The sequence below is a fragment of the Numida meleagris genome, chromosome 7 (assembly GCF_002078875.1).
Source record: "Numida meleagris isolate 19003 breed g44 Domestic line chromosome 7, NumMel1.0, whole genome shotgun sequence".
Classification (NCBI taxonomy): domain Eukaryota; kingdom Metazoa; phylum Chordata; class Aves; order Galliformes; family Numididae; genus Numida; species Numida meleagris.
The window spans coordinates 15,891,892-15,918,012 of NC_034415.1; the positions used below are offsets into that span (position 1 = coordinate 15,891,892).

At 38.5% G+C, this 26,121-nt stretch overlaps 1 protein-coding gene and 1 long non-coding RNA gene across 2 annotated transcripts in view; both read right to left on the minus strand.

Moving 5' to 3' along the window:
- LOC110402254 overlaps positions 1 to 1,719 on the minus strand; it is an 86,601-nt gene extending 84,882 nt beyond the window's left edge. The window contains exon 1 of the long non-coding RNA XR_002440993.1: positions 1,355 to 1,719. This is a non-coding gene — a long non-coding RNA (uncharacterized LOC110402254). The remainder of the gene's footprint in view (positions 1 to 1,354) is intronic.
- On the minus strand, positions 6,899 to 24,521 carry HS2ST1 (heparan sulfate 2-O-sulfotransferase 1; the record flags this gene model as incomplete). Its single annotated transcript, XM_021404638.1, is given in 6 exon segments — positions 6,899 to 11,533; positions 13,440 to 13,597; positions 14,827 to 14,924; positions 17,002 to 17,140; positions 17,944 to 18,029; positions 24,283 to 24,521. Coding segments are annotated over 6 exon segments (947 nt in total), but the record flags the coding sequence as incomplete, so codon positions are not given.

The following is a 26,121-nucleotide window of genomic DNA, read 5'->3' on the forward strand; positions in this document are numbered from 1 at the left end:
CACATACTCCATCACAAGCCTATCCCAAGCATTCTCTATGGAGTAGTCTGAAAAAACTTGCTCCCAGTGGCTACAGGTGTCTAAGATGATCAGATCAACTTTTCTGATCTCTATCCCCTTGGTTATTAAAGTGGTTATTACAGCAGACAAATGAAGAATGTAATCATGGCAATACTTTTGTCCTATCACATGAAACCACAGAAGCAAGAATCAGACACAGGGGGAGAAAAACAGGTGCAATTGCTGCACCACCCTCCCCAGCACTGCAGCAAACACAGCTGTTTCTGCTCTGATCCTTTTCCAAATGAGTCAGAGGAGTTCCAGCTTCCAGAAGTTGCTGCTTGTAGTTTCCCACTTCAGGAGTTAGGGCTTATTTGGAGTCTTGGGGAGCAACGTCTTGTGCCTTGATATAGCTTCAGCCAGCAGTAGTGGGTTTGAGGCACTTGTAAGCTGTGACCAAATGAGAGCTGCAGGTACAGTGCTCCCAGACACCCACACCTGTTCCTTGACCCTTCCCTGCTGCCTGGAACATGACAGGCAAGTACAAAAAATTAAGTTCTGCATGAAGACAAATTTTTATGTTATTATATTAAAATGCTAGAGGTTAGTATATATTAATTTGAAGCATTAGTCATGCCAAGGTAGAAAGTTATATGGGAGGATGGCTAGTGAGGAGACATAAGAGGAGCCCTTCAGGAAGGGTGTTTAATTCTTAGCTCCTCCACAGTGTTCTTGAATAACTGAAGGCAATTCACCTACACCAACATTCTTGCTCCATTTCCAGGCACCACACTCCCGGTTTAGGAGTGCAATGAAAAGCCTGTTCTCCTAAACTCGCTATTTCAGCATGGCATTTCAGTATCAAACCATTCCCGACAGACATACTCACCGGGCCACAACCCAGCTGCTCTCGTACCTGATGGCCAACAGAAGAGGGAATCCAGCCAGGCCACTCCCACTCCTGCATAGCACATCCCTGCTGGAGCAGCAGAGGATCCCTGCCCAGGGCTGGGGCTGAGCCCGCATGCGGGCAGGAGGAGGTGAGGAAGATCCTCAGGACAGATAAATCTCACTCGTGCTTCAGTGCCTCATCTCTAATATGGATAACCACCAGCTTTTCTAATAAAAAGACTGCAAAAGATTAAGTGGACTCTATTAAATGCCATCCATTGGGTATTATGGGAGCCACATGCCGATACTGCTTACCAATACTGGTTTTCTTTTGATCTGCAATACTATTGATTTATGTGCCAATAAAATTATTTATGTGCAATAGTACTGACACTTCTTACACCAAGTCATCTACAAAGAACAAGAATCCATGCTGCTCCAGATTGGAAAAGAAAGCTCTTACCTGATGGAGAGTCTTCTCTCTAGCAGATGGATGATGATGACAACAAATGCCCAGAGATGGCTAGAAGGATGAAAAGAGCAAGATGCAGGAATGCACTTCATCTATGTTAGTCTAGTTCGTGCTTGTTGGGTGAAATATCCGTCTCTGAAGGGTAACAACAGGGAAGTTGCTTAAACTTCTCGGTTATGTTGACTGTCATCTGGCAGACTGGAAAATGACCGTTCCTGGAAGCAGACACCAATATTCCACAAGTAACTTCCCCTGGGCTTCTCAGTGGGCAAGCCTTCACCTAGCAGCCAGTTTTGCACATAAGTTGCATATTCTTCACAGAAATTGGGGGGACAAGCAGAAGTTGCTAATAAAACTTAGCATTTGATGCATTTCTTACAGTAAGCTGATGTATAGGTTGTTGCAGCTTAGAAGCCAAACTGCAGAACCCTAAGAAACACTTTAATCTGGATGGATTTCAGAGTGGAGTCCTATTGTTTTTTTTTAAGTAATGTAGTTTTTTTGCTCCAGCTTTGAGCAGGTGGAGAACTTGGCTTTGTTTTTCATTTATATTGCTTTAATGATGTTTCACAAACTCTTTAACATTTTGGTACTGACCTGCTTTTTTTTATGGCAGTGACATCATACGAAAAACAGCTATTGATTCCTTTAGGGTTCTCACTCCCCTCCACCTCATTTGGGAGGATTAGCAGTACGGGATTTTTTGATTTATATGGAAAGAGGAAGCCACCCTGGGCAAAAAGTCTACAGTCAGCAGAAGCAGCACTTTGTCTTCAAAGACTTAGATACAAGACTCCCAAATGATTAATGTTCCTAACTCACATTTTTCTTGCAGATGTGATTAGAAAAGAGAATGTGAAGAGGAAATGATTTTTTTAAAATTGTTGGAAATGTGTTTTCATAACAAGAAGCAGGAGCAACAGAAAACAATTTTCTGGCTGGTTTTAAAAGAATAAAGCCAACAATTACAAATTCAGATGCCAGACTGTGGGTAGATGTTAATATTTAAGACGCTAAAACTAGATAGTCTACTTTCCTAGAAAGTTTCTGGTATTTGCTCAACCTGAAAAAAAACTATACAATCAACCTGAAAGAAACCCACCAACCAATCAACCAACCAATCTGTTAGGTAACTACGTTAACCTAACAGATACCTCAGTTCAAGCTTCATGGTTGAAAAATTGCCAAACATTGTTACCCCAGCACTAACTTTGCATTGCTTCTGCCTGTGGAATATCATAAACTCCAAGAAATATTAGAATATGGCTGTGATACCCAATTCACATTTTCTGTCTTCTACAGCATCTTTGGAGCTAGATAACAAGAATTCCAGTTATCAATTACTGTTTGAAGTTGGATAAACATAATGAGATTGGCACGGAAGACAGTCTATCAAGACTGAAAGGATCAACATAGCATACAGAGAAAAGCACTTTTGGATATCAAACATGACTTTTTCCACGTGTATGAGAAAACGCAAGAAAATGGATGAATTTAAATCAACATGCATAAGCAAAACATAAAATGCTGCAATACATTTGAATAACCATAATGGTATCTATGATTAACCTCAACATCAGAGTTTCTCTGTGCTCTCAGTCACAAGGTATGCAATTGTCCTGGAAAACACTAAAGGAGCAATAAACTTTACTATAAGGATATTTCTCTGCAGAAAAATCTTTCAGCTTTGTTTCCTAGGTACTAGAACCAAGTAAAACCCAAGCTGCATTGCTCAACAGGTGCAGAAGTATTTCAGATAAAAAGTTGGGTTTTGAAAGTGCAGCGGAGAATCTGTCTAGGCATGCTTTAGTCCTCCTGACTACTGACAATGTTTTCAAACTTGGCTTCCAAAGATGTCTTTGAATGTGACTTTTTGGCTTTGTAATTTGCGCTCCAGTACAATTTAGGAATAAGAACTATGAATATATACGCATAGATACATGTATATATATATGTATATATATATATCTATGAAGACATTCCTGTCTGGGTGAATTGGAGAACCAAAATGTTTACAGCTACAAGAGCCAGCTGCAAAACTTTTTTTAGTAAAACCTGCTTATAGCAGTCTGATTCTCAGCTTGTCATGCACTTGTGCTGCACAAAGACTAATACAAATAAACAAACAAACATACAGTGGCAGTTAAAAATCCTTGCTGAATTAAGTGACCATCAGATGCAATGAGCAAACACATCCAAGCAGCTGTGTGCGTGCTCACTAGTGCTCAGCAGAGTTCAGAACAACCAGTGAGCACTGCCTGACACACAGGACAGGGAGCTCTGCTGCCACCACTACTCTCAAAGGTGATTCTGAGTAAACACCGCATTTGATAAACCCCCTGTTGCAGTTTGACCTCATGTCTTGCAGCAATACCTGTGAGATAAGACTTGTCCTTAGGAAGGCTTTGTGAACAAATGAAACCTATTGCAGCACCTCCCAGAGCCAGCTGAGAAAAGGAAGAGGCAGAATGCAGATGTCATACTCTCACACATTTTTCCATCCACTTGGGGAAAAAAAAGCATTGACAAAGAATGTTTGCTGAGGTGGGAGGGGTACTGGCACTTTCCTGTTTTGCTTTTTTTTAATGGAAAAATTCCCCTTTTGCCTTAGAAAGAAAAAACAACCCACAACATTTGTTGAGAAAATTTGTAGAAAAAGCACTGTGTATGGTAATTTTCGCTGAAAGTAAACGTCAGGTTTCCAACCATCTCTCAGCAGTAGTGTTTAGTATTAACAGATGTCTGGCTGGAATCTGCCTGAGACAGTGAACTTGTTCTGAATGGACACCAAGAAAAAGTGTGTAATTTTTGCTTCATGTAATGTGTAGGATGCTTTCCTCCAGACTTCTTGGATTTGACTTCCACGATGCCATTACTGACCATTTTATCTTCAAGAAGCAAGGATCACACTTGAAGTACAGACAAGACTCCTGGGCAGCACAATCTGCTTTTCCAGAGCCATAGCTTAGCTTTAAGAAGTACTGGATAAAGGTATTTGGACTGCGGTTATAAATAGGAGGGATTTCATTTATCAGTGCACAAGCCTTGCTTATAATAGCAGTGGCCTTGATGGTTGCAACCTTGAATTCATTAATTTAGTCTAGGGAAGGAACTGAAGATCCAAAGCAGATAATTACTCCAAAGATAGCCATCATAGCTGTTAACGTTAGAATGACTGCAATCTCATATTGTGGTTTAGATATCTGCCTGCACTTTCCTCTCCACTCTTTACTGTTATCTTCACAGATGCCCTTTATTTCCATATTGACTGCTCTACAGAACTGTTGCCCATCTATTCAGTTATCCTTACACGAGGCCCAGAGGCAGGCTTGACAAAGCCAGCCTATAGCTGAACATGTCTCCAACAGTCAAGCATTCCTTTTCCCCCTGCCAATTCTCCAAGTCATGCAACATTATAAGTTATTAAATTCTAAATAAAGGAGATTGAGAATGCCAAATTCTATTCTGCGCTAAAAATTGTAATCAATATTTGTCAAGACAATAATGCCTTTAGGACCAGAAGACCATTATTCTCCAGACTTTTTTTTTTCTTTAAAAAGAGACGGTTAATATTTTCCAGTAACTGTTGCATCAGTCCAGAAGTTCTGGTTCAATTAGGGCATTTAAATTATCATGCCAAAGTAGGCATGCTTATCTCTCAAAATAGAAAAGCGTTTTGCCTTAGTAATGCTGAATTTGTTTGAAATGCAATGCTTTTTAATTTGAAACAACAGAGGAGTTCATATTAATTATGGGGTGAAGCAACACATGCATCTATCAGCAAGGCAGCAATCCCTTTCTTAAAATATCAGAGGAACGTGATACCTATATCCTTAAGCTATAACCCCAATTCCCATCAATCACTATTTTAATCTATTTTGCTCTGAGATTTTATATATTTTTTTTTTAAATAGGAAGATGGGCAATTGTTTTCCGTCCAATTATTTTGAGATCCATGTTTATTACAAAAAAAGTAATTAATGTCTGTGTGCAGCGAATCAGACTGGTATTCAGGACAAGCCTTGTAAACACACAGAGAGTGGGCAGAGAATGTTTATCACAGTATTTTCCATTTTTATGAGGATGCAGTTGGTTATTATGACAAGGTGAAAGGTCTCAAAGCCTTCATTTTTAGGCCACAGGTGTTCTTTGTAGAGGGTTTTTTTTAATAAAGAGTATTATTAGTCCTTTAAATTAGCTCTTATTGAAAGTTACCACATCTGTGTTATGTGGTAATGAAGCCAGGGGGAGGTCATAGCAGGGGACTTGTGCTTGAAGAAAACATCTGGACATTGCTTTGACATTCACTAGCAACTTATTGTATTTTATTAAGTAAGGAAATAATACTGAAATCAAATGCAAGACTCAAATGGTAAATAATGAAACGAAAATACAAGACCTTCAAAAAATCTAGCTTTGAAAAACAAAAAAAATCTTCCCCTTCTTTCACTCGCCTCTCATGAACTCTAACTGATGAGATTAATTACTTGTACAAATGGCAGCATCAGTTTAAAAAAAAAAAGAGGTTCGGTGAGTACCTAACTCCTATATGTAACACCACCATCATTCCATCTTTGACAGGAACAATTACAGTCATCTTAAATAAAAGATTGTTTGTATTGTAAATTTTGTTGGCTGTCATATTGTTTACTACATCATTCCAGAAAAAGGCACGGTGACCTTGGAACATCCTTTATGTAGGCTAGGCAATTTCTTCCTTCACTTCCCACTGGCTGATAGAAGCAGAGACTTTGTTTCCTACACAGCAATTACACTTATCGCTTCCAGTGACGGGAGTAAGGAAAAGTCTGCTTGCAGCAAAAGTAGGATTTTAAAGTCTGCAAAACCCTCAAGAGGAAGATGCTGAGTAACTGCACCACGGTTCATAATCATCATGGCTGACAACTACAAATTTAGGAACTATTGCATTAGGAAACTTGGCTGGGACAGACAATTGTTCAGCTCCATAGTGCATGCAGCGAGGAATGTTTATAGGGTGATGTTTACAGTACGCAGCAGAAATCCTAAACAGGGTTGTACCCACGCTTGCTGTATTTTTTTGTTTGAAGTGCTTGCCTACAAATGCAAACCACATTTCTATTCTGCTCAAGTTCTTACACCGCGCTCATCACTGCGGTAACGGAGCATCTTCCAGTCCCACAGTCATCTGTCATGTCGTTTGTTCTCGCAGGCAGAGAAGCAGGTATGCATCAATCCATTGTTTTAATGCCAATTTTCTGTTCGGTTTTAATATTAAACAACTTTTCATTGACACTTCCCGCACAATGTATACCCTCTGGAAAGTCATTATGTTTCTGGCCAGAAAGCCCAATGAAAATTCTAAAGACTTATTTATAAATGTATTTGGTCATAGCTGTATGAAATGATTACAGATGAACTATGCTGCAGCTCACTCCTCCCCTCCACAGTCACAGTAGCTGCAAATGAAGTTCACGATACTGCATGACAACATGTTCTAGAAAAAGATCATTTTGCGTGAGTGTGACATACAAATATTAAGACAGGACACCAGACTTTGTTTTTTTTCCCCTTCCCACTGGGCGTTTTATTTTAGAGCATTTGCATTAGGTAATCAACTGAAATACTTCAACAACAGAAAGCTGGCAGCATAATAAGGAAAAATGGAGATTATTTCTCAAACAGCTGTGACAAAATGGTTTCAAGTTGGAATAGTATTGCACAAACGAATCAATTTACGGAGAGTGAGAGGGAGCAAGCATCTTCAACATGGATCGTGAGGAAAAAAGGCACTATTTAGCTGTGTGTGTATTTAAAAAGAAAAGAGTCATGAAGAACAATCCATGTTTTTCAAAATTACATTCAGTACTACTTTAGAAATGCTCACAAACCTGTCTCTTTTTTTTTTTTTTTAAACAGAAGCTACAGAAAGCTGCTGATGTAGATACAAGACAGCACGAGGGTATAAACATTTATAATTATGCTCCAGAAAAGTCTTCACGAAGAGGGCTCTTCCTATAAATACTGCTGCAAAGGCTACTTAGTTGCATGGGCTTATGGTAAAGGATGCATCCATGCAACTCAGTAGCGCTACAGTTTCTTTATCTCTAGTAGTCATAAAATAAGCTCTAATTTTGAAGAGCTACATTGGCAGTGCATTTGAATCAGGTTTTTCCACTGACTGCAAAAGCAGCACAGTTCAGTCAGCATCATCCATATAACTTTTGTCACATATTCATTTAGCAACACTAGGTAATCTTAATGGAAAATGTTAACAGAATTATAACAGAAAACAACCGAATTTTCCCTGATATTAAAATAGGACTGCTCTGAGATCATAAACAAGGAAATGTGTATTCCTGGAACACAAATATAGCCACGTATCTTCAGAAAAGCGAGGTACCCAGAAAAAGGCATTTCAAACGACCTGGATGGACTGCTTCTTCCTTTGTCATATTGTAGAGCAATCAATTTTCATGAGTGTTTGAAAATGAAGCTATGATCAGTATACCAATAAAGACTGTATGAAAACAAATCCAGAGCGAACTGGAACATATGCACATGGGACATTCCACACCCTAGAATTATATCAGCTTGTAGATGCACAAGAAAACAGGAATGAAATTCTTGTTGCATGGATTTAGAGTTGTTATGGGAAGGAGCTAAGAACACTGTTGCTCTCCTGTCAGCACTGCCCAGTGTATCTCAAGTGCTCCAGGCATGCTGGAGTTATGGCTGTGTAGTTGTCAGCACAGCTGCACCAACTGCCTCATACTGACAATCACAAGTTTCACCAGGGCTAGAATTCTGCACAAAATCCGAATGTTAGTTTTGTACAAAAAGTATGGAACAGTGTAACAGGATCTACTCTCAACTATGATTTTGAGCATTTCAGCACCTTTCAGATGAACTTAGCCCACCAAAAATCAAATCTCACTCCTGTGCAGAGTCTGCAGTGACTTCAGTTAAAAGATCTGTGTTCAGGAGGCTGCATAGTAAGTCTACTGAACCTGCAACAACAGAAGTCTATATATTGCTGCTTTTCACATTAACTCATTAAGGGGAAATGCACAAGAAATTCCATTAATATACTGCAAAATATTTTTAATACCAACAGACTGTTGTTTCAATTTCTGAACAGGAGATGAATAGAGCAGGTTATTCATAATTCGTAACGCTCATTTTCCTAAACTCTCTGGTTTTAGGAAATCAAAGTTTGACAGTTCTTATTTCAAAAGATCCCAAAAAAAAGTTCACAGTTGACTAGATGGCAGCACTAGATATAAAAGCAGACCGTTTTCCTCCCTTCTGTGTTCCATGGACAGTAAAGTTTTCAGAGTACACCAAAAATGACTACCTCTCCATTTGTAGCCAGCATTTTTTAAAAAATACTTAAGCTCATTTACCTCTACCCTGTCAGTTCACAGCAAAGAACAGGAAGTAAATCAAATGTCGTATATGGACTATGAAAAATATATTGCTCTTAGAAGTAAAAAATAAAATGTATTTTTCTACTGTTACTGAAGACTCCTTTCCGAAACCTTAAATCCTGGGGAAACAAAAAAAAAAAAAAAGAAAAAAGAAAAAAAACTTCTAAAATTGCTTATGAAATAGACAGTTTCTATAGATTGAAAAGGCTTTGTCTATTGTTCTCTTGTCAATACAGATGTATTTGTATAGATATCTTTGTCATTACTTAGGTGAACGTTGCATATTTTCACTTAGTAAATGCTTCTCTTAAAAAGGTGCTCTTCTAAAAAATTTTGAAGACAACTCAAGAACGTAAACCAATCCAAATTATGGTGAAGGAAAACAATTTAGTCAATACATCTAAAATAAAACTATCACTTAGTAGATAATCTTCACTGGGATTATAAATATTTCTTTTATTTCGAAAGAAGTTACTGTTTTGTTATAAAAGTTTTTAGATCTCCATTTGCTACTTCTTACGTATGACTCCTCAGCTCCTTCCTTTAGCTAGGAAACATGTTTCCATGTGTGAACACATCTTATTCCCAAGCACACTGGCATTATTAATGACGTCAGTAGACAAGAACTGGAACAGGAAATCTTATGCATGGTTCACACTACCTAAATGGTAAGCTACCAGAAGGAACTTCCCTGATTATTTGGGAAGAACAATGAGGTCTATTTTTGAAATTCAAAAAGAAAATCCAAGAAAACAAAGAAAACTCAAGATGTACTTGACAGTCTCTCATTATCCTGTCTGTAACTGGACTGTTGCTTTTGGCAGCAGACACCAGTTTTCAGACCATTTTCCATTTCCTTTGTTTTCATTACAAGAACAAGCTGGTTAAAGAAACACCACTTGGTAATTTTAAACTAAGCCTTCATTCAGCATCATCCTTTAGGAATTAAAACCTTTACAATCCTCCTTTTTTTTTTCCTCCTAACTTTGTCTCCTCTGTGCCTTCTCTCCTATCAAACTCAATGAAAAGCACTTTAAGAAAAGGCAGGTGTAAGATGTGTAAATACTCGTATTTAAGAAAATTCAATAGGAAACAAATTCTTATAGTTCTCCACTGCCATTTGCTATAATGCAGTGGCCCCAAACATCTGTTCTCAAATTTCAATCTACTTGGTCTACCAGGTGTTTCACATTGTTAATAATGGCAACTCACAAATTTACAATAGTCACATAAGGCAGTTACATAAATACAATTATGTCAAGTTCACTGCATCTTTCTCAACCAGACTACACATCACATTTTTCTTCTTTTCCTCTTAATACAACAAAAGAGTAAAAGCTACGTTTCTGTAAAGAGCATCCCTGGACAACATTCTTGTTTTAAAGTCATAGAGGTCACTGAAGTGCATTTCAGCAATATCCAACAGTTAACTCAACCAGGAAGTATATGTGATGTCTTTTTTACTTCACACGTAACAGAACTGGTGCAAAAAACCCCACTTCAAACTAGTTACTTTAAACCTTTTGGTCCAAATACATAAAATAAGCAGTATTTACAGCATTTTACTCATTTTGTAAATGTAATGCTTTAAAACACATTATAAAGCACCTTAGTAAAAATATTCTACAGGTAAAAGTAGTGAAATAGTAGGAAAACCCTAACCATACCACAGCTCACTAATGGAGTCATAATATGGATTCACCAATACCTCAGCTTACAATAATTACAAAGAATTCATGGAGAAACTTTATACTGATTTTACTACTTTTATACCACTGTGTAAGTATCGACTAGAACTGCAGACAAAACCAACTTTCTTGGCAGTTTTCCCAACCTCAATCAAGTGGTGGTGGGCATAAAAAACAGCAACAAAAATACCCACTGCTCCGATTCTTTAACTTTTTACAATATTAACGTGGAAATGATGTTCTAACACTAACAATTAGTTGTAATTTCTTTTTAATAAAACCACAAATATAAATATGGGCAATTCCAGCGGCAGCAGCATTTCTCAGCAGAACATGAGTAACCATCCCAATCAATACCATGTGACGTGATTCACAAAAACAAAGCACAGATGTCAACCAGTTATTAACACTACTCATATAGTATACAACCAAGATTTCCATGTTGAAAGCTGGGAAAAATGACTTCCTCTTCACAGAAGTATAAATGAAAATAAATTGCTCTGAAAATAAAAAAGAGCATTAACAGAAGCATTTTTTTCTCTTTATATTTTCAACTAGAACTGCTGTGTGTTAATTGCTCCAAATTAAAATGTAGATTTCCTCAGGTAAAGGGTATTAACTCCCACTGAAAGTATTAGTTAGATAAAAGAAATGAAGCTTTTGCTTCTGGATTACCAACAGAGTTAGTCAGTATCCAACGCCCTGGAGGTGATCCACAGCCCACTTTTCTCAGACCTATAGAGAAACATCTTGGAGGTCTAACAAGCAATCTAGTTTCCATGGCTGAGGACTAAGATGACGATGTGACTAAAGATTTAGGTCCGTAAATCTAAAAGTATTATGTTCTTAGTTTGATTTAGGGTAAATCTTTTCATAGAAAAAGTTTTGAGCCAGGATATACAATTCTCCATCTTTTTCCCGAACTGCGTGTGCTCTGACAAATTGAAATTGCTCCAGTGCAAATTCATAGAACTCATTCTCCATTTTCCAGATTTCAGACTGTTGTAGCTTGGCAATAGTTTCTTTTGTGGGAAGTTTTTTCTCAGTTGTTTTCCTAAGATGAGACTTCTTTCCTAAATGCAAAATGAAAGCAATAACTTCACTTTAAAGTTCACGTGATGAAAAAATGTATACAGTCCTTTTATTTACAGAATTTTACACTCTCAGTACGCCGATAAACTGCACTTGGAGTGACACAACTTAATCCAGAGTTTATTAACACAATATGGGGGGCTGGAAAATTGCAGTTTCTCACTAAATGTTAATGAATTTTGAATCAGTTCTTTCAATTCTTTCTTCTGAGCCTAATAAACTCAGGGAATGAACATTTCATTCAAGGAACAGGATTATTCCACGTAATGTACTTGGAGCAAGATTAGTCCTACAGAATTAATTATTAAGATGTTAATCTGGTATCAAATGTGAAGGGTTTTACAAACTGCAGAGCCAGATACTTCTCTCATTAGAAAAAGATGACAAAAGTGATGACAGTACTTTCCTTAAGAAGTGCTATCTGTTGCTTTATATTAAATTTAATTACGTTAATTTTGTCAATACTACGTAAGTTGCACAGCCAGCTCCCAGAAAGTGAGCTGTCATCCACATGGCATACGTCTCATTATGATATCAGAAGTACTTGGACCTTGTATCCCAAGTAATCCAGTGGTTTGGGGAAATAAAACAATCTTGCAGAGAGAATGCTTTAGTGTAGGAAGAAATAAATTCACAGAGAACCTAAACTGCAAATACTGTGTGAAGGACAGTGGTCTGTGCGCTGGCAAAAGGCGCACAGAAAGGTAACAAAGCCAATCAAAGATGTAAAATAGTTTCAACAGGCAAAAGGACTCAGGTTAGAATTCTTCAGCACTTTTTCCCACCCCCAAGATTCTTGTCAGAGTGTTGTGGCGAGTTTCTGAGAACTTTTTAAAAGTCAGCTGATAGAAGAAAAACTCTCCAAAGAACAAAAGTTATCCTCCAAAGTGCATTTCGCTCACTGTTGGGAACTGACGATAACCAATAGCAATGACTGTTGTATGCTTGTCCTGTTCTTACACACTTCTGCTGACATGTGCTAATGGCCATCTCCAGAAACCAGATACTGAGCTTTAAGTATTTAACTAAGTATTTGTGAGCCGTATGGATCTTCAATCTGACAGAGAAATCCTATGATACACACTGCGTAACAGCATTCAGAGTTCTCCACAAAAACACCATCATGCTCATCATTTCTGAATACGATGTGTAGAATTTTTGATGTTAACTTTTCACAGTTTATGTGATATCATTTTGCTCTCTCTGTCCTGGTCTTCCTTAACTAAATTATCCAGAAGCAGTCTTCAAAACTTCTGCATCAACAGTGACTGATTTTAAAAATGCTTGAGCTAAAAAGAAATTACTTCAGTTTTTGAAATCACTGCAATAAAAGCAAATTTAAGGAAGCCACTTAAACAAGAAAACAAATGTTTTTTGTTCAAAATTCATTTTTCTTCCACTTCATTACTAGAAGATCTGAATTTTGATTCTGAACACAGGTGCTTTTTTGTTGTTGCTGTTTCTGAAATGAAAACCCAACTAAAACAAAACTTATTTTGCACAGCTAACTAGGTTGTACCGAGAACAGAATTTCAACAGGGCTTCCTAGGAAAGAGAAATCTTCCACTACCAACCACTTCACATAACTGAAACCCTTGCAAGACCTTTCAGAAGCGTTCTGACAAACATCTGCCCCAGTTTCCTAAGTATATATTTTGAGCGTCTGTGATTTGCAAGTGTGGCATACCTGCACAATTGCTTTGACCCCAATCTTCAATGTTTACAAATTGTATAAGAGTTTTCTTTAAAGAGTTCCTCTCTTCTGTAGGAACATCAGTCAACTGAGAGGCAAACTTCATGGAGTTTTAAAACTATTCATGTAAATAATTCACATTTCAAACAGTGATAAGAGGATGAGGGGGATACGGAAATCAACCATTTAAATACCTGTCCGGTACAGTTCAGTGGCACCCTTGAAGAACCGGGGCAAAGCTGCCTCCAATAACATGATGAAATCTTCAAGCTCTTCAGTAACTCCCACGAGGAAGTATTCATTAATCAGGTTGTACTTGGCTTGTTCCAGAGCCCATCTGCTTCCCACATTCCTAAAATGGCAGAGGACAATTAAAGCAAGTTCTGATGTAAGCTAACAATCCTTGGTCCCTAGATGGAGATTACTTCATAACAGGACATTTACACAAGAAAGGCAAGATGTAACCATTTCTACCTTCATTTCCCTCCCCAGTTTCTCTTATCTGTGCTTGTATTTAAAATTTCACAATGTACTGTATATGGTTACTGTCTCTATTAATGCAATTGTCAGAGGATTTGCATTTTCTTCACTTTCATGTTAGATACCACAAATGATTCTGTAAGAACACACCTTCCCTCTCGCATCTTACAAGCCTAACTGTGTACTAGAAAGTCACTGCAGTTAATGGGAGGACTTCTCTCTTGAGCAACAAAGAGAAACTGAACTAACATTTTCCTCCTTTTATACTTCTTGGCAGTGTGAAAAATATAGGTTCAGACTTCTTTCTTTCCCTGCTTGTCCACCTGTCTGACAAACAGGCACTGAAAAATAATTTCCCAAGTGATCACTTGCTGTTCTTATGGTTAAATTAATTCCATTTGGATCAACAGTACCTGTGATAGATAATTCTCCTTGGTTTCACTCAGAATCCTTCAAATCACTTCTGTGTTGGTTTCGTTTTTTAATGTATTACTATTTCCTCTGTTACATAGTACTAGAACACAATTATTTTATGTGAGCAAGCAGTTTTCTAATTTTGGTTTGCTAAGCAGTTCTTTAAAGTCTGGCCCAATGTTATAAAAATTCTGCATTGACAGATGGACACTATTTGCTTTTCTTTCAGTTTCTGCTGTGTAACATTGACTACAGGATGTCTAGTAGAGGTCTAAGTAGATAAATTTGTGCAGAACTCAAATATTTCATCCTCCACAAAGACTCTAGGAGCTTGAACGAAGTATCCACATTCAGAAAGACAGATACTGTAACCTGCTGGAACAGAAAAATGTAAGGGCTCCACATCTGCAAAAATTAATCTTTTTTAAAAAATGAAATAATTTGTTTTTCTTCAGGGCACTGCTGATACAGTATTCTACAATATTGCTTGTTTAAAGTACTGCAAGACTGCTTCAGTAAAATGCTTTTCAAAGTGCCTTCATCAGAAAATACATTAGTAAAGCACCTTCTGCTAAACTTCATCCAGTTCTTCATGCTTTCCCCAACAGTACTACACATTCAGATTTGTTAAAATCGTATTTGAGAGATGACAAACATAACTAACTTAAGCCACATTTATCTCCCTACCAGCACTCGGAGCTGTGGCCACAGAAGAACGGAATTTGAAGCCAAAGTTTCTCTGGAGCACAGTCTGAACCTCCAGCTGCCACACATTCATCAAAGGTCTGGAACAGAGACAACACAGAGCTGAGTATGTGTATCAAGCATCTCAACCTTAGTTGAGATGAGTTAGTTGCTAGAGTTATTGGGGACAGAAAAACACAAGATATGATGCGAAAGGGAAAAAAATCTAATTTTTTCAAGTCTTGCCTAGCCAGTATTTTATTCGGAGGACCTATATATCCAAATTAAAATAGTATTTGGAAAGCTTTTTATAAATAGGAGTAATCAACAATTGGATCTTAGTTGTGCCCCTCACAAAGGTTGTATACCAAAACAAGAAAAACAGCCACGAAGTGCTGGTATTGTCATTTTTCCCTTACGAGAGAAGTTACTAAACATACAGCGTCAAATTTCACCAGGACTTGTGTAATCCTGGAACAGCTGGATCTTCAGAGCATGGAACACTGTGCCATTTGTGCTTTAGATCAAATTATGTTCTATTACATTTTAAATATTGTCACAAAGGACTAACCAGAAGTGAAAGAAAGTTGTTCACTGGGTAACAGAACATTCCAATAGTGTGGCACATGGGCAGGCAGCTGTAGCAACACAGTTTCAATTACAGTAACACAGTTACAATAAAAACTCCATTAGCACTGTAAAGAATTTCTAAGTATTTTACTCAGTCACCATAAAATAATGTTGTATGATATTTTTAATCAAGCTACTTACCTGGGATATATATATTTTTTTAATTTAATAACAATTAAGTGATCACATAGACAAGTTTTTAGATTTCTTTTTTTCTGTATAATTACAATTTTCTATTCAAACCAGAAAAGTAAAAATGCATTTGTTTAATTCTTCCATGTTAGAACAAGGACAGAGTCCTTTGCTTTTATTTTGAGGTACAAATCCTGAGGAAATGTGAAAAATGTAAGGACACTATACAAAGCAGGGATTAACCCATGGTGTCTTGTTCTGCATTGCACTCTGAGTATCAAATAGCTGGTACACGTCACACATCACAGATGAAGACATGATTTGACTAGGAAAACAGGACACTGGTATGCTTTCACTAGAATAGTCCTCCAGAGAAATTCTGGTCTGATCCACCATTACAAATTTATAACATCAACATTACCTAAAAATTAAATTGTATAAATGCATCTCCTAACTTACAAATGTATATACCAAATATGAACGGGCCCCTATCAAAAGAATAACTCCCTTGCTTATCCCTGGAGGGTATTTTATACTTAGAATGTGTAAGAGAAAGCAAATAATTTTTTAACTAAGATGATATAGAAGTCCCCTTCCCCACCTCCTCCTCCATACATACCTTGACTGCTCCATCCCGAAACTTAAAGAAATACTTTACAGCCTCTGTTCTTGAAGCCAAGCTAACTATAACTTTTCAAGTACGGAGATATAGAAAGAAAATTAAGAACTCTCCCACATATATGGTGTGGTACGGATGGGGAAGGTTAATGGTAAAATGAATATTGAGATTCCACTCAGTAAAGGCACAACTGACTTCCAATGTTGAGACTGCATTTTTGACCTTCCCTACTTTTAACATGAAGAGCTATCAGTGATTCTGTCTTAACAGAATCAGAACTTACATCAGTCACTGTTACAGACACCATATTTGAGTCTACTGTTGAACTTACTGAATTTTTATTGAATATATGTAAAAATGACACCATCTGTAAGCATACAGTTCTACTGAAACACTACGGAAAAGTGCATTACCCAATCCTACGACAATGAAGCCCTAAGATCAAACCAGTTTCACTTCCAATGAACTAGAGACGCTTGCAGGACAAGTTAAATCTGTATGTTGGTGACAAAATAAAAAAAGCAAGCAACCAAGCAAACAGAAAGTTGTTAATGCAATGTATTAGAACGTTAGAACAGGCAGCGTAATTTCAATGACAGTTCTGCTGCCCGCCCGCCTGTGCAGGAGGCGGCCGCTGCCGGCCGGAAGGGGGCGCCAAAGGCACGGGGCCAGGGGAGCGGCACGGTGGCCCCGGGCTGCGGGGCAGTGCTGGGGCGGAAGGGGATCCGCGCCTATTTCCTACATTGTTTTTTTATTATCTTGGGTCAGAACACCGAATATAACAAAGTGTACTTTACCTTCTTATCCCCCTGTTTTCGCCTTCGTAGCCCTGGTCTGTAATCATCTCCAAAGCGCAGAAAGTAATAATAAGAAACTAGTCGTTCTATGGGATCTCTGATGACGTTTATGTAAATCGGTTTCTTTTTAACACCAAATCTACAGTAAAAGAGGAAAAAAAACGTCTTTTAAAGGTGAAATCAAAGCTTCTCATCTAATTCTTAGGAGTCAGTCTCTATGACACAACAGAAATCTATCTACAGAAGAGATGCTGGTGAGAGGAAGTTTAACGCTCGCTTCCTCCCCCCCTGTGCAGGATGTGGATGTGAAAGTCAGTTCAATTTCAGTTCTCAGCGATTATTTTTTTTTAAATTATTTAATGAAATGAAGCAGAAATATTCTCTCACAACAGATACTAAGCATTTGCACATTATCCTGACTCTAGAAATGCCTCCGTTAATCTAGCAGCTATATATTTGTTAATAAGTAGATAGACGTTCAATACTGAATTCCCGCCTCCTGCTGCCGCCCTGCCAACCCGCGCTCCGCAGTGAGAGGGGCCCTCCTGTCCGGGCTCCAGCTGGCAGAGACATGAACTCTTGGCAGCAGGGAGACGACTCTGAGCCCACCCATTACCGGGGCTCATTCTGTATGGCTCTGCTAATTAAATATGAGCTTAAGGCAGTGTCTGTAATCATACTGATTTCTCTATCAAATATATTTCTTTTCCCTCTGACATCTACCTAAGCTAATTTTTATTTACTGCGGCACAAAGTATGAGCTTGATGAAATGAGTTGGAAAGCTCACGGGACACATGAGAAAGACAAGCCACCCGTGAAAATCCCAACTAAACACTGCTCATCCTAGGAAATCTAGCACTTGTCAGATTTCCATCACTAGAGGGCAGCAATATCCCAGATGGAGTCATACGGCTTCTACAGATAGAATAGTGGTAACATACTTTGCAAAGTCCAAATAAGATACGTGTCCATGGTAAAATCCTGGTTTCATTTCCTTCCAGGAAGTCACATTCTTCACAAATCGAACCTGTAAAAGCAGACAGCAGAATTTCTGTGCAGCTGGAACACATTAAGCTATGCCTAACACAGTTGGGGCATCTTGTTATTTTAAGTAAAAGCTTACAGTGCATTAGAAAAAAGGCCTAAAGTAACTTCGAATATTACCAAATAATTTGTGTTGAATAGTTAAACTCTTCTGCAAGCATACATATGACTCATTTTAGATAATCCCAATTTAATGATCTGAAACTAAGCAAAAGCAGCACACAGCGAGCAGAAGAGCAATTCAGTAAAAGCTATAACAACATTAACAATGCAAACAACTTTTTGTCAGTCTCTCTTATCTATAATTTGAGAGAAACGCAGAATTTTGATGGCTGTAAGCACAAACGCAAAGTATTCCTTTGATAGAATTGTCTGGCCTGTATTCAGTTCTTCAAGTAACAGCATCCTACAGTTACAGACATGTTCTTAGACCTATTTTACTGGGGCATGTGAAGCAAATCTAATGGTTTATTTGCTTCCCCTCTCAAATGCAATTCATGAGTAATCCAGAAATTTTGTCGATGTATAAAGAGTAAACTAGATCTACAGTTTATCACCTTGAATAGTTACCTCAAGTTTAGTTTCTCACTGAAACTTCCATGTTAAAGCATGAACTAGCCCTTAAACAAAGGCTGATAAATCCAGTACCAGTAAACTTAATAAAAAACAGGAACAGCTTTACATTTCAAAGGCAAAAACAACCAAAATAAGGAATACGTCCCAAAGCAGATGGTATGACCAAGTGGGACATACAAATCCCGATATAGCTTGCCTTTATTAGGTGAGCAGAATATTTTAGCGCTAAAGCATTTAGCTCTGAAAATTACTTTAAAACTAGTGAATTGGGTAATAAAAAAGCTAAAGCTGTACTGCCCGATCTGTGTGACAATGCTACAGCATTTCTGAAAGTGAGAACTAGAAGACAGATCTTTGTTTCCCAACATACCTATAGTATCTTTTTTGTTATACAGTGCACAGATGAAAACAAAGATACTGAGAAAACAAAGATACTGAAGAAAAAAGTCATAAAACAGAAGTCTGAGAGCTCAAGACAACACATTAACATCCTCTCTAATTTGTAATATGAGGGCTACTCCAAAAGTAATGCTTCCTGTTTTATTATGTTGGCACACAGTGTCAGAGGTGGATGCTGGTGGTACGGCAGTAGAGGTTGAACCTTCCCACCAATAACCTGTCATGTTTTGTTGTCGTGTGACAGATGGCAGCAGAGGAGCAGAATGACAGCATGGGGTCTGACATGAAAGTGAGGATGAAGCAAAGGTGTGTCACTGGATTCCTCCATGAGGAAAAAATGGCACCCACTAACATTCATTGCCGGTTGCTGAATGTTGATGGAGACCAAACAGTGGATGTGAGCACAGTGAGGCAGCGGGTGGTGCATTTCAGCGGTGACGACAGCAGGTCTCCACAGCTGGGTGCAGATTTTTACAAGCACAGCATGCAGGCTCTTGTTCGTTGCTGGTGACATTGCACCGCTAATGGTGGTGACTATGTTAATAGTGTCTTATAGCTCATAATTTGCTATAGTGTTATTGTGCTCTTTGCATCTGTTGTTATTTCCATGGAAATAAATAGGAGGCATTACTTTTGGAGAGACCTACGTGAATTCAGAGTGTCGCAAAAACATGAAACAAACACGAACCAATGAAGATTCCAAAACCCAAGACTGGCCTGTTACTGGTTCCTCACATGTGCAAAACTTGCTATCAAGGACTTAACATGGTTGATATTCATTTACTTATTTCCTCAAACACTGACTGACTCTTGGACACAGGTAAAATAAATGGATATCAGTTTTTAATAACACACAGCACTCTTTTTTCAGTGCACAAGTTTCACAGTCTGTGGCATTTCACTAGTTAAACCATATATTGTACATGAAAAACTGCAGTAAACCTATCTGAAAAGCACTGCATTATACAGTGGTGTTTCATAAACTGCACTGGCGTTCTGCCTTGTTTTGTCTGCTGCACATACAATAATATAGCTATGCCAGTTTGAATTCAGCTGAACTACCTATGCTAATACTGAAACAAAGCCCACTTTCATTGATGACTCCTTTCTAAGATTAAAGACAACATATTCTTAATGGAGAGTCTCAGGAAGTTTCTTAAACGGAAAGTACATATCATCCTCCCCCCCCCCGTCCCCAAAATATCATAGTTAGTTGCTACAACTCTGCAAGATAATCAGTTATATTATGTATTTTGTATAATCAGGCATGCAAATAAAAGCACACATTTGAATTATGCTTCCAGGAGCAAGTTTTCTGATGTACCAGCTAGATTTCAGTACATACTAGACATGAGAAAATGTTAACTGCAAATTCCCAAGGGTCACTTGTGCCTTAGATCTCCGGTCTACCATCTGGTATCTTACCTTATATGTGCCAGTAATCCTTCTTTAAAAAACAAAACACATTTGCCTTAGAATGTCTTTGCTAAGGAAATTTTTTTTTTTATGACCACAGAGCAGGGTTATTGCAGAAGAAATTACAATTTCTGTAGTATAACAAGAGACCCAAGCGGATGTTCTAGCCTTTTATTAGCTTTAGCACTAATGCCAGCACCGCTAAGAGTAAGGCTAGGAAGGTTTTATGTGACATTTACATCTGCCTTAAGATACAGATGAGAAACACACAGTGCCCCTGAGAATGCAAGTTTTCAACACCTATACCTAGCGTGCAGGCAAGAGATGCTTTTTCCCTTATTTCCCATGGTTTGCAGCATTCCAGAAGTTAGAATTGTTCCAGGCCGCAGCCTAACGAGTCTAGATTCACACATTTTTAGGGCAGAGATAAACATAGCTTGCTGATTCTTGCTGTTAAATATGATAAATTTTATTTTTCTTTTCAGGGCTCAGCAGATACTGCAGCTTTCAAGAGACTGAACCCAACTGAATAAAATTGGAGGTTACTTTAAAGTTCAGATAGATGTGAATGGAATTCCTGTGAAGCCGTTTCATGGGGCTTTTATATAATCAGCTACAAAGTTGCTTCACAGCCTTTAGTAAGTGAGAAATCGGCTGAGATTCACTGAATTAAAAAGCCAGATCAAAAGTACTCTGGGGGCGTAAGATGTCCAGAAAGGTAAGTTAAATGCATTCAGTTTCTAGGATGATAAGAATTTAAAGCAAGTCTCAGCGAGAAAGAAAAAAAAAAAAAAAGATGACCAGCATACTTGGTCTGAGCAAAAAGCCAAGTGAAATCTGTGCACGCAAACCAATGTGGTGTTGTAAACCATCACCTCTGTCCACCAATTGCTTCCAGCAACCAATCTTCTCTACAGGCTGACACATACACCCGTTCCTAACACCTTACCGATGGCCTGGTACCACGTGGATCTTTGGATACTGAAAATTCCCCAGCTTTTCTCTCCATCTTATAGATTTGTCAATCGCAAAATAACTGACTTAATATTACAAATAGTTGGGATGATAAATATCACAAAGTCACAAACAGTCACAAAAACTGGTAAGGACACGTGAGAATTTCCCTTCCTCCCCCCACTCCCGTTTGAGTAGAAAAAGTTTTCAAGAAAGACTGCAAGCAGTGTCTCCACTACAAGAAACATGATTTAGATTTCAAGACCAAGCACAATGGGATTCCTGAATTGGACTCCTTCTGGGAAGGCACTGGAGTTCAGCAATGCAAGCTAACAACTTGCAGTTACCTCTGAAGTAGAGGGTCAGGAACATTGGAAAGAGGCTAGCAGCACAGCTTTGGCTGAATGCCATGAAAAATGACAAGATCAAGGCAAGGGCAGCTGTGAAGCAATTCTATGAGATGCTGAAAAGACAGGAGTTGACCAGTCCAGCCACGGTAAAAAGCCGGGATACCTGTCTGGCCCAAGTAGCTATTCCTACAAAGAAAAAATACAACTGTATGCGTGCAGCAGTGGTCACTGGTGTGCACTAGACCCTTCATAAATGCTCAGCACCCAACATTTCAGCACAATATTTCTACTTCTAACAGACTGCCTTTCTGTTCCACTTCTGACAGTCATTGAAACCTTCACCAGTAAAGGAAATACATATTACTAAAGCCAGTACAAGTGTGCCATCTTCTGAGAGGTCACCATTTTAGAATACATCAGGAAGTAAGATTACATGTTTTCAGCTTGCTCTATTGAGAAAAAATGGAGAGCAACTGCAGGAGATAAATATTGAAGAACTACAAGCAGCAAATTGAAGTAATGAAATGCAGGATAATTCTATCATGTTTTTTGTATGTTCACAACAGCAGTACCAAAAAAATGTGTTCCCATACTCTCTTTTCTGACAACATATCAAGAATACATGCTGCAAGATAGAATAGTAATTTAGTTTTAAATCTATTAGATGACAATTTCACCATGTAACAAAGAAGCAGAAATTTGTGTGGCTGGTATGACATCCAGTTAGCCATAACAAAGGCATACTTGTATGGACAAAAATGTCAGTACTTAAACATGCAAGCAACAAATTCCAATTACTTCATTTTATTGAACACAGATCAGAAATGCAACATGGTGCTGAGCTTGCTGCAAAGGAAAAGCCCAACCTGTGGAAAGAGGGGCAGATCCCAGGATCCTGCTTTCAGACAAGCTGCAAGAAAGGAGCGCTGCTGGGAAAAGTTCCATCTGAAACTAAAATGGATGTGTTAGGGACTTTTGTGAGATTACCACAAAGCAGATACAGTTTATATTTGGAGTGGATTTTAAGTAGACATTTTTCCCAGATTGCATTCAAGAAGTAAAGGTTCCACATATGGGCAGAGAACTTAAAATCTGTAACAGAACTAGAATAGTTTGGAAAAAGCATAGCAGAAATAGCACATACCAGAAGGCTTACTATTTTACCTATTTATTTATGTCAGCCTAGAATAGTCTTCACCTTGCTCTGGGAGATACTTGTTTTAACTAACAGTATCACCAATAAAAACAATTCTGCCTCTATGCTGTGTTTATGTATTTCACTACCAGCGTATGCACTCAACCCCGTGGTACTGATGAAGGTGGTATGTGAACCCTGCTCTTGGGGCGCATGTCTTTAGCACTTGTTCTACACAGTGGGCATGATGACTGCCAGATTTAATTACAGTATTACCTGCATACTTTAGGAAAAAAAATTCACAACAGCAAGAACCCAACAGTGATACAACCCCATCACCACAAAACAGGTGCCCACTCCCAGCCCGAGTACAGTCTGTGCCCCCGTGATTGTATCCCAACTTCACTCTTTCTCTCCCATATAGAACAGAGTGGAGGGCCCATTGCCATCTGTTTCCCCCTCCTCCAGACTACAGCAGCTGTTCCAAGTACTCCTGCCTGTAGGCACGCACTTAAAGGAGCTGGAAGCCTCGGTGCTGACATGCTGCAATGCAGAACAGCTCCTGCTGCTGCTGCATATCAACTTAAAGGCGATTGACACTCGATGGGCAGCACATACTGAGAGTTTGGCAACATTTGCTTTATGGGCAGGGATGAGAACAGTGATGTTTCAGACCTTTGACTTAGTTTCCCTGCATGTACAGTCATGATGACAAGGAAATATTTTAAAACAACAACAACAAAAAACCCTAACTCCCCACCCCACGTACAAGAAAAACACAGCATTCATCCCCTCCGTCGTCTTCTTTTTTAAATACTCATTATCTGATGCAGCAGTAGCCATGATCAATTCTAACCTGAGACTGCCATGAGTTTAGTTTAGAGCTCAAAGCGAGTACGAAATGACCCACTTACAGTGGTTCTTCACAGCCACATCTTCCTACCTGCATTCTGTCACCTGTGAGACCTCACTAGACCTGATCAAAGAAGCAGTGCAGCCCTGACAGCCCAGCACAGTGCTTGCACTATGCAGAGGAGAGCACTTAAGACTGCGTGCCTTCCAGATGGAGATGACAGGCAAATATTATTAGAGCCAAAAGGCAGACAGTAATGCACTACACACAGCTATAAAAAACAAAGGTCAGGACTTCCATAGCTGTGTCTCTGTTTAGCTTAGTTTTTCTCCTATAAGCAGGTACTTACCACTGCCAGTAGCACAGCAAATAGCTAAGCCTATTATTTAATTCTTCTCTACAAAAAGTAAAAATAAACATGTTCAACTCCATTTATATTGGAAAACGTGACATCAAAGTTAATTTCATCAGATCATGCACGTTTACAACAGCTAAAAAAGTTTTCTATGCTTTCCACCTGCTTAATAAAACCATCCCAAATGCAGCTGCTTACCTGATCTTGCAGAGACATCACAGGATTATTTTTGGTTGTATTGATATGTAGAACATGGTATCTGTTCTTTGCGCAAAGATCATAGGCAATATTTGTGAAGGATGTGCTGGCAGTCTTAGGTACTCTATTGTAAATGATCACCACATCATCTTCTTCATCCAGTGTCACATCTTGTCGGGGGCCATCTGCTGTATGACGTTGTTCTATCTCTCTGACTTCATGTCTTGCAATAGCCCTTTCTGTTAAGGATGACAAATACAAAATTTCAATATAAAGACTGACAGTTTTGAAGTTCAAACCTTAGAAGGCAACTAACACTGTGAAAAGCAACACTGCCTCAGCAATAATGGAAATGCTCAAGCAACCTGGATGAATTTTCCAAAACCAGTAGAATACTAGTACTACAGATTTAGTCAATTAACTGTGGAGAGGTGCTGGAATTCAGATGAAACCAATGTTTTTTGATAGTCTAACTAACATAAGCCCCAAGTGCAAAGCATTACAATAAACTGTTTTGCAAAATTTCCCTTGGCTTTACTGGCGTCAAGCTCACAGATGCTTATGAAACAGTAAACATCAAAGAGAAAAGTGATCTCAGTACTGAAATACACCAAATACTGGACAAGGAAGAAACTTGGAAAAAGCAAGCTATGGCAAGGGGAGTGCATTACAAATAAATCTTTTATACAAAGGGTAACACAATAATTGAACTCTGCTTCGAGTGCTAAAAATCTATTTGTAAAAAAAAAAAAAAGATTAGAGCATTTTTTTCTGCTGCTGAATATTAAATACTTTGTGCTGATTCAGACACAGCTTTGTTCTGTTCTAGATAAGCATATACTGTAATACGATTTGTTATACAGATATGAAAGAGACTTTTCTGATTCACTTATTGTGATATTACTTTTAATAATGCATCCAAGAAAATCCGCGTTTGCCAGCAGTGCAGGCTGAGGTCCGAACCGCAAGAGTAACACGTAACTCTCTGTGTTATGTTCTTATCCATGGTGCAGCTCTTCTGGATGACACACTTTGCAGCAGCAGCTACTGGCCTGTACTTCCCTTGCCTTCAGTAACTCAGCTCCTTGTGTTTTCTTTCACCATGTCTCTTTAATTACAACATGAAATCACTTTAAAACAGAATCTTTAAGCTGTGAACACCACTACCCTATAATTCCACATAAGTTGTCTTCAACCACAAACTTCCATCTGCCTGAAATGCTTCAAAGCTTAAACCTCCTCATATGCTTGTCTCTCACTCCCCATAACTAAGTCACATCAGTAAGAAAATGTTTGTAGAAAATGCTTATTGAGCATCTCTCAATTTTCTGTATGACATCTGTTGCTCCCCACTATACCAGTCACAGTTTTTACTCCTTCCTTTCTCATTTGCTACCTCTCCAGTCACTGCTGGCTTTGGAAAGATGAGGCAACAGACCCGAGTTTCATCTCACTGGAGATGGCTACTACAAGAAGTAAGTGGCAGCTCCTCTCCATGCCAGTAACTGTTAGAGGTTCGGTAGGAGGACAAACTGAGCTGCGTGGCTGCCCAAGGGCTGTGTGGATACTATCTGTCACCTAGAGAGGCAGAAATGAAACATTTCATTTCTGTTTTCTACTCCAGAAAATCTCAGATAGACAACTGCACAGAACTCCAGTGCTGATAAGGCTCCAGGTTGCTGAGGGGAACTTCCAGTTTTATATGCAATACATTTTATACATAGAAAGTCAAAAGTTGTAAGAAATTGACATGATTATAAGTATTCCACTATTGAAATATTTGAATTCACAACTCAAGAATTAGTGTGGCAAGTGAACTGTAAAGGCTATGCATAAAGA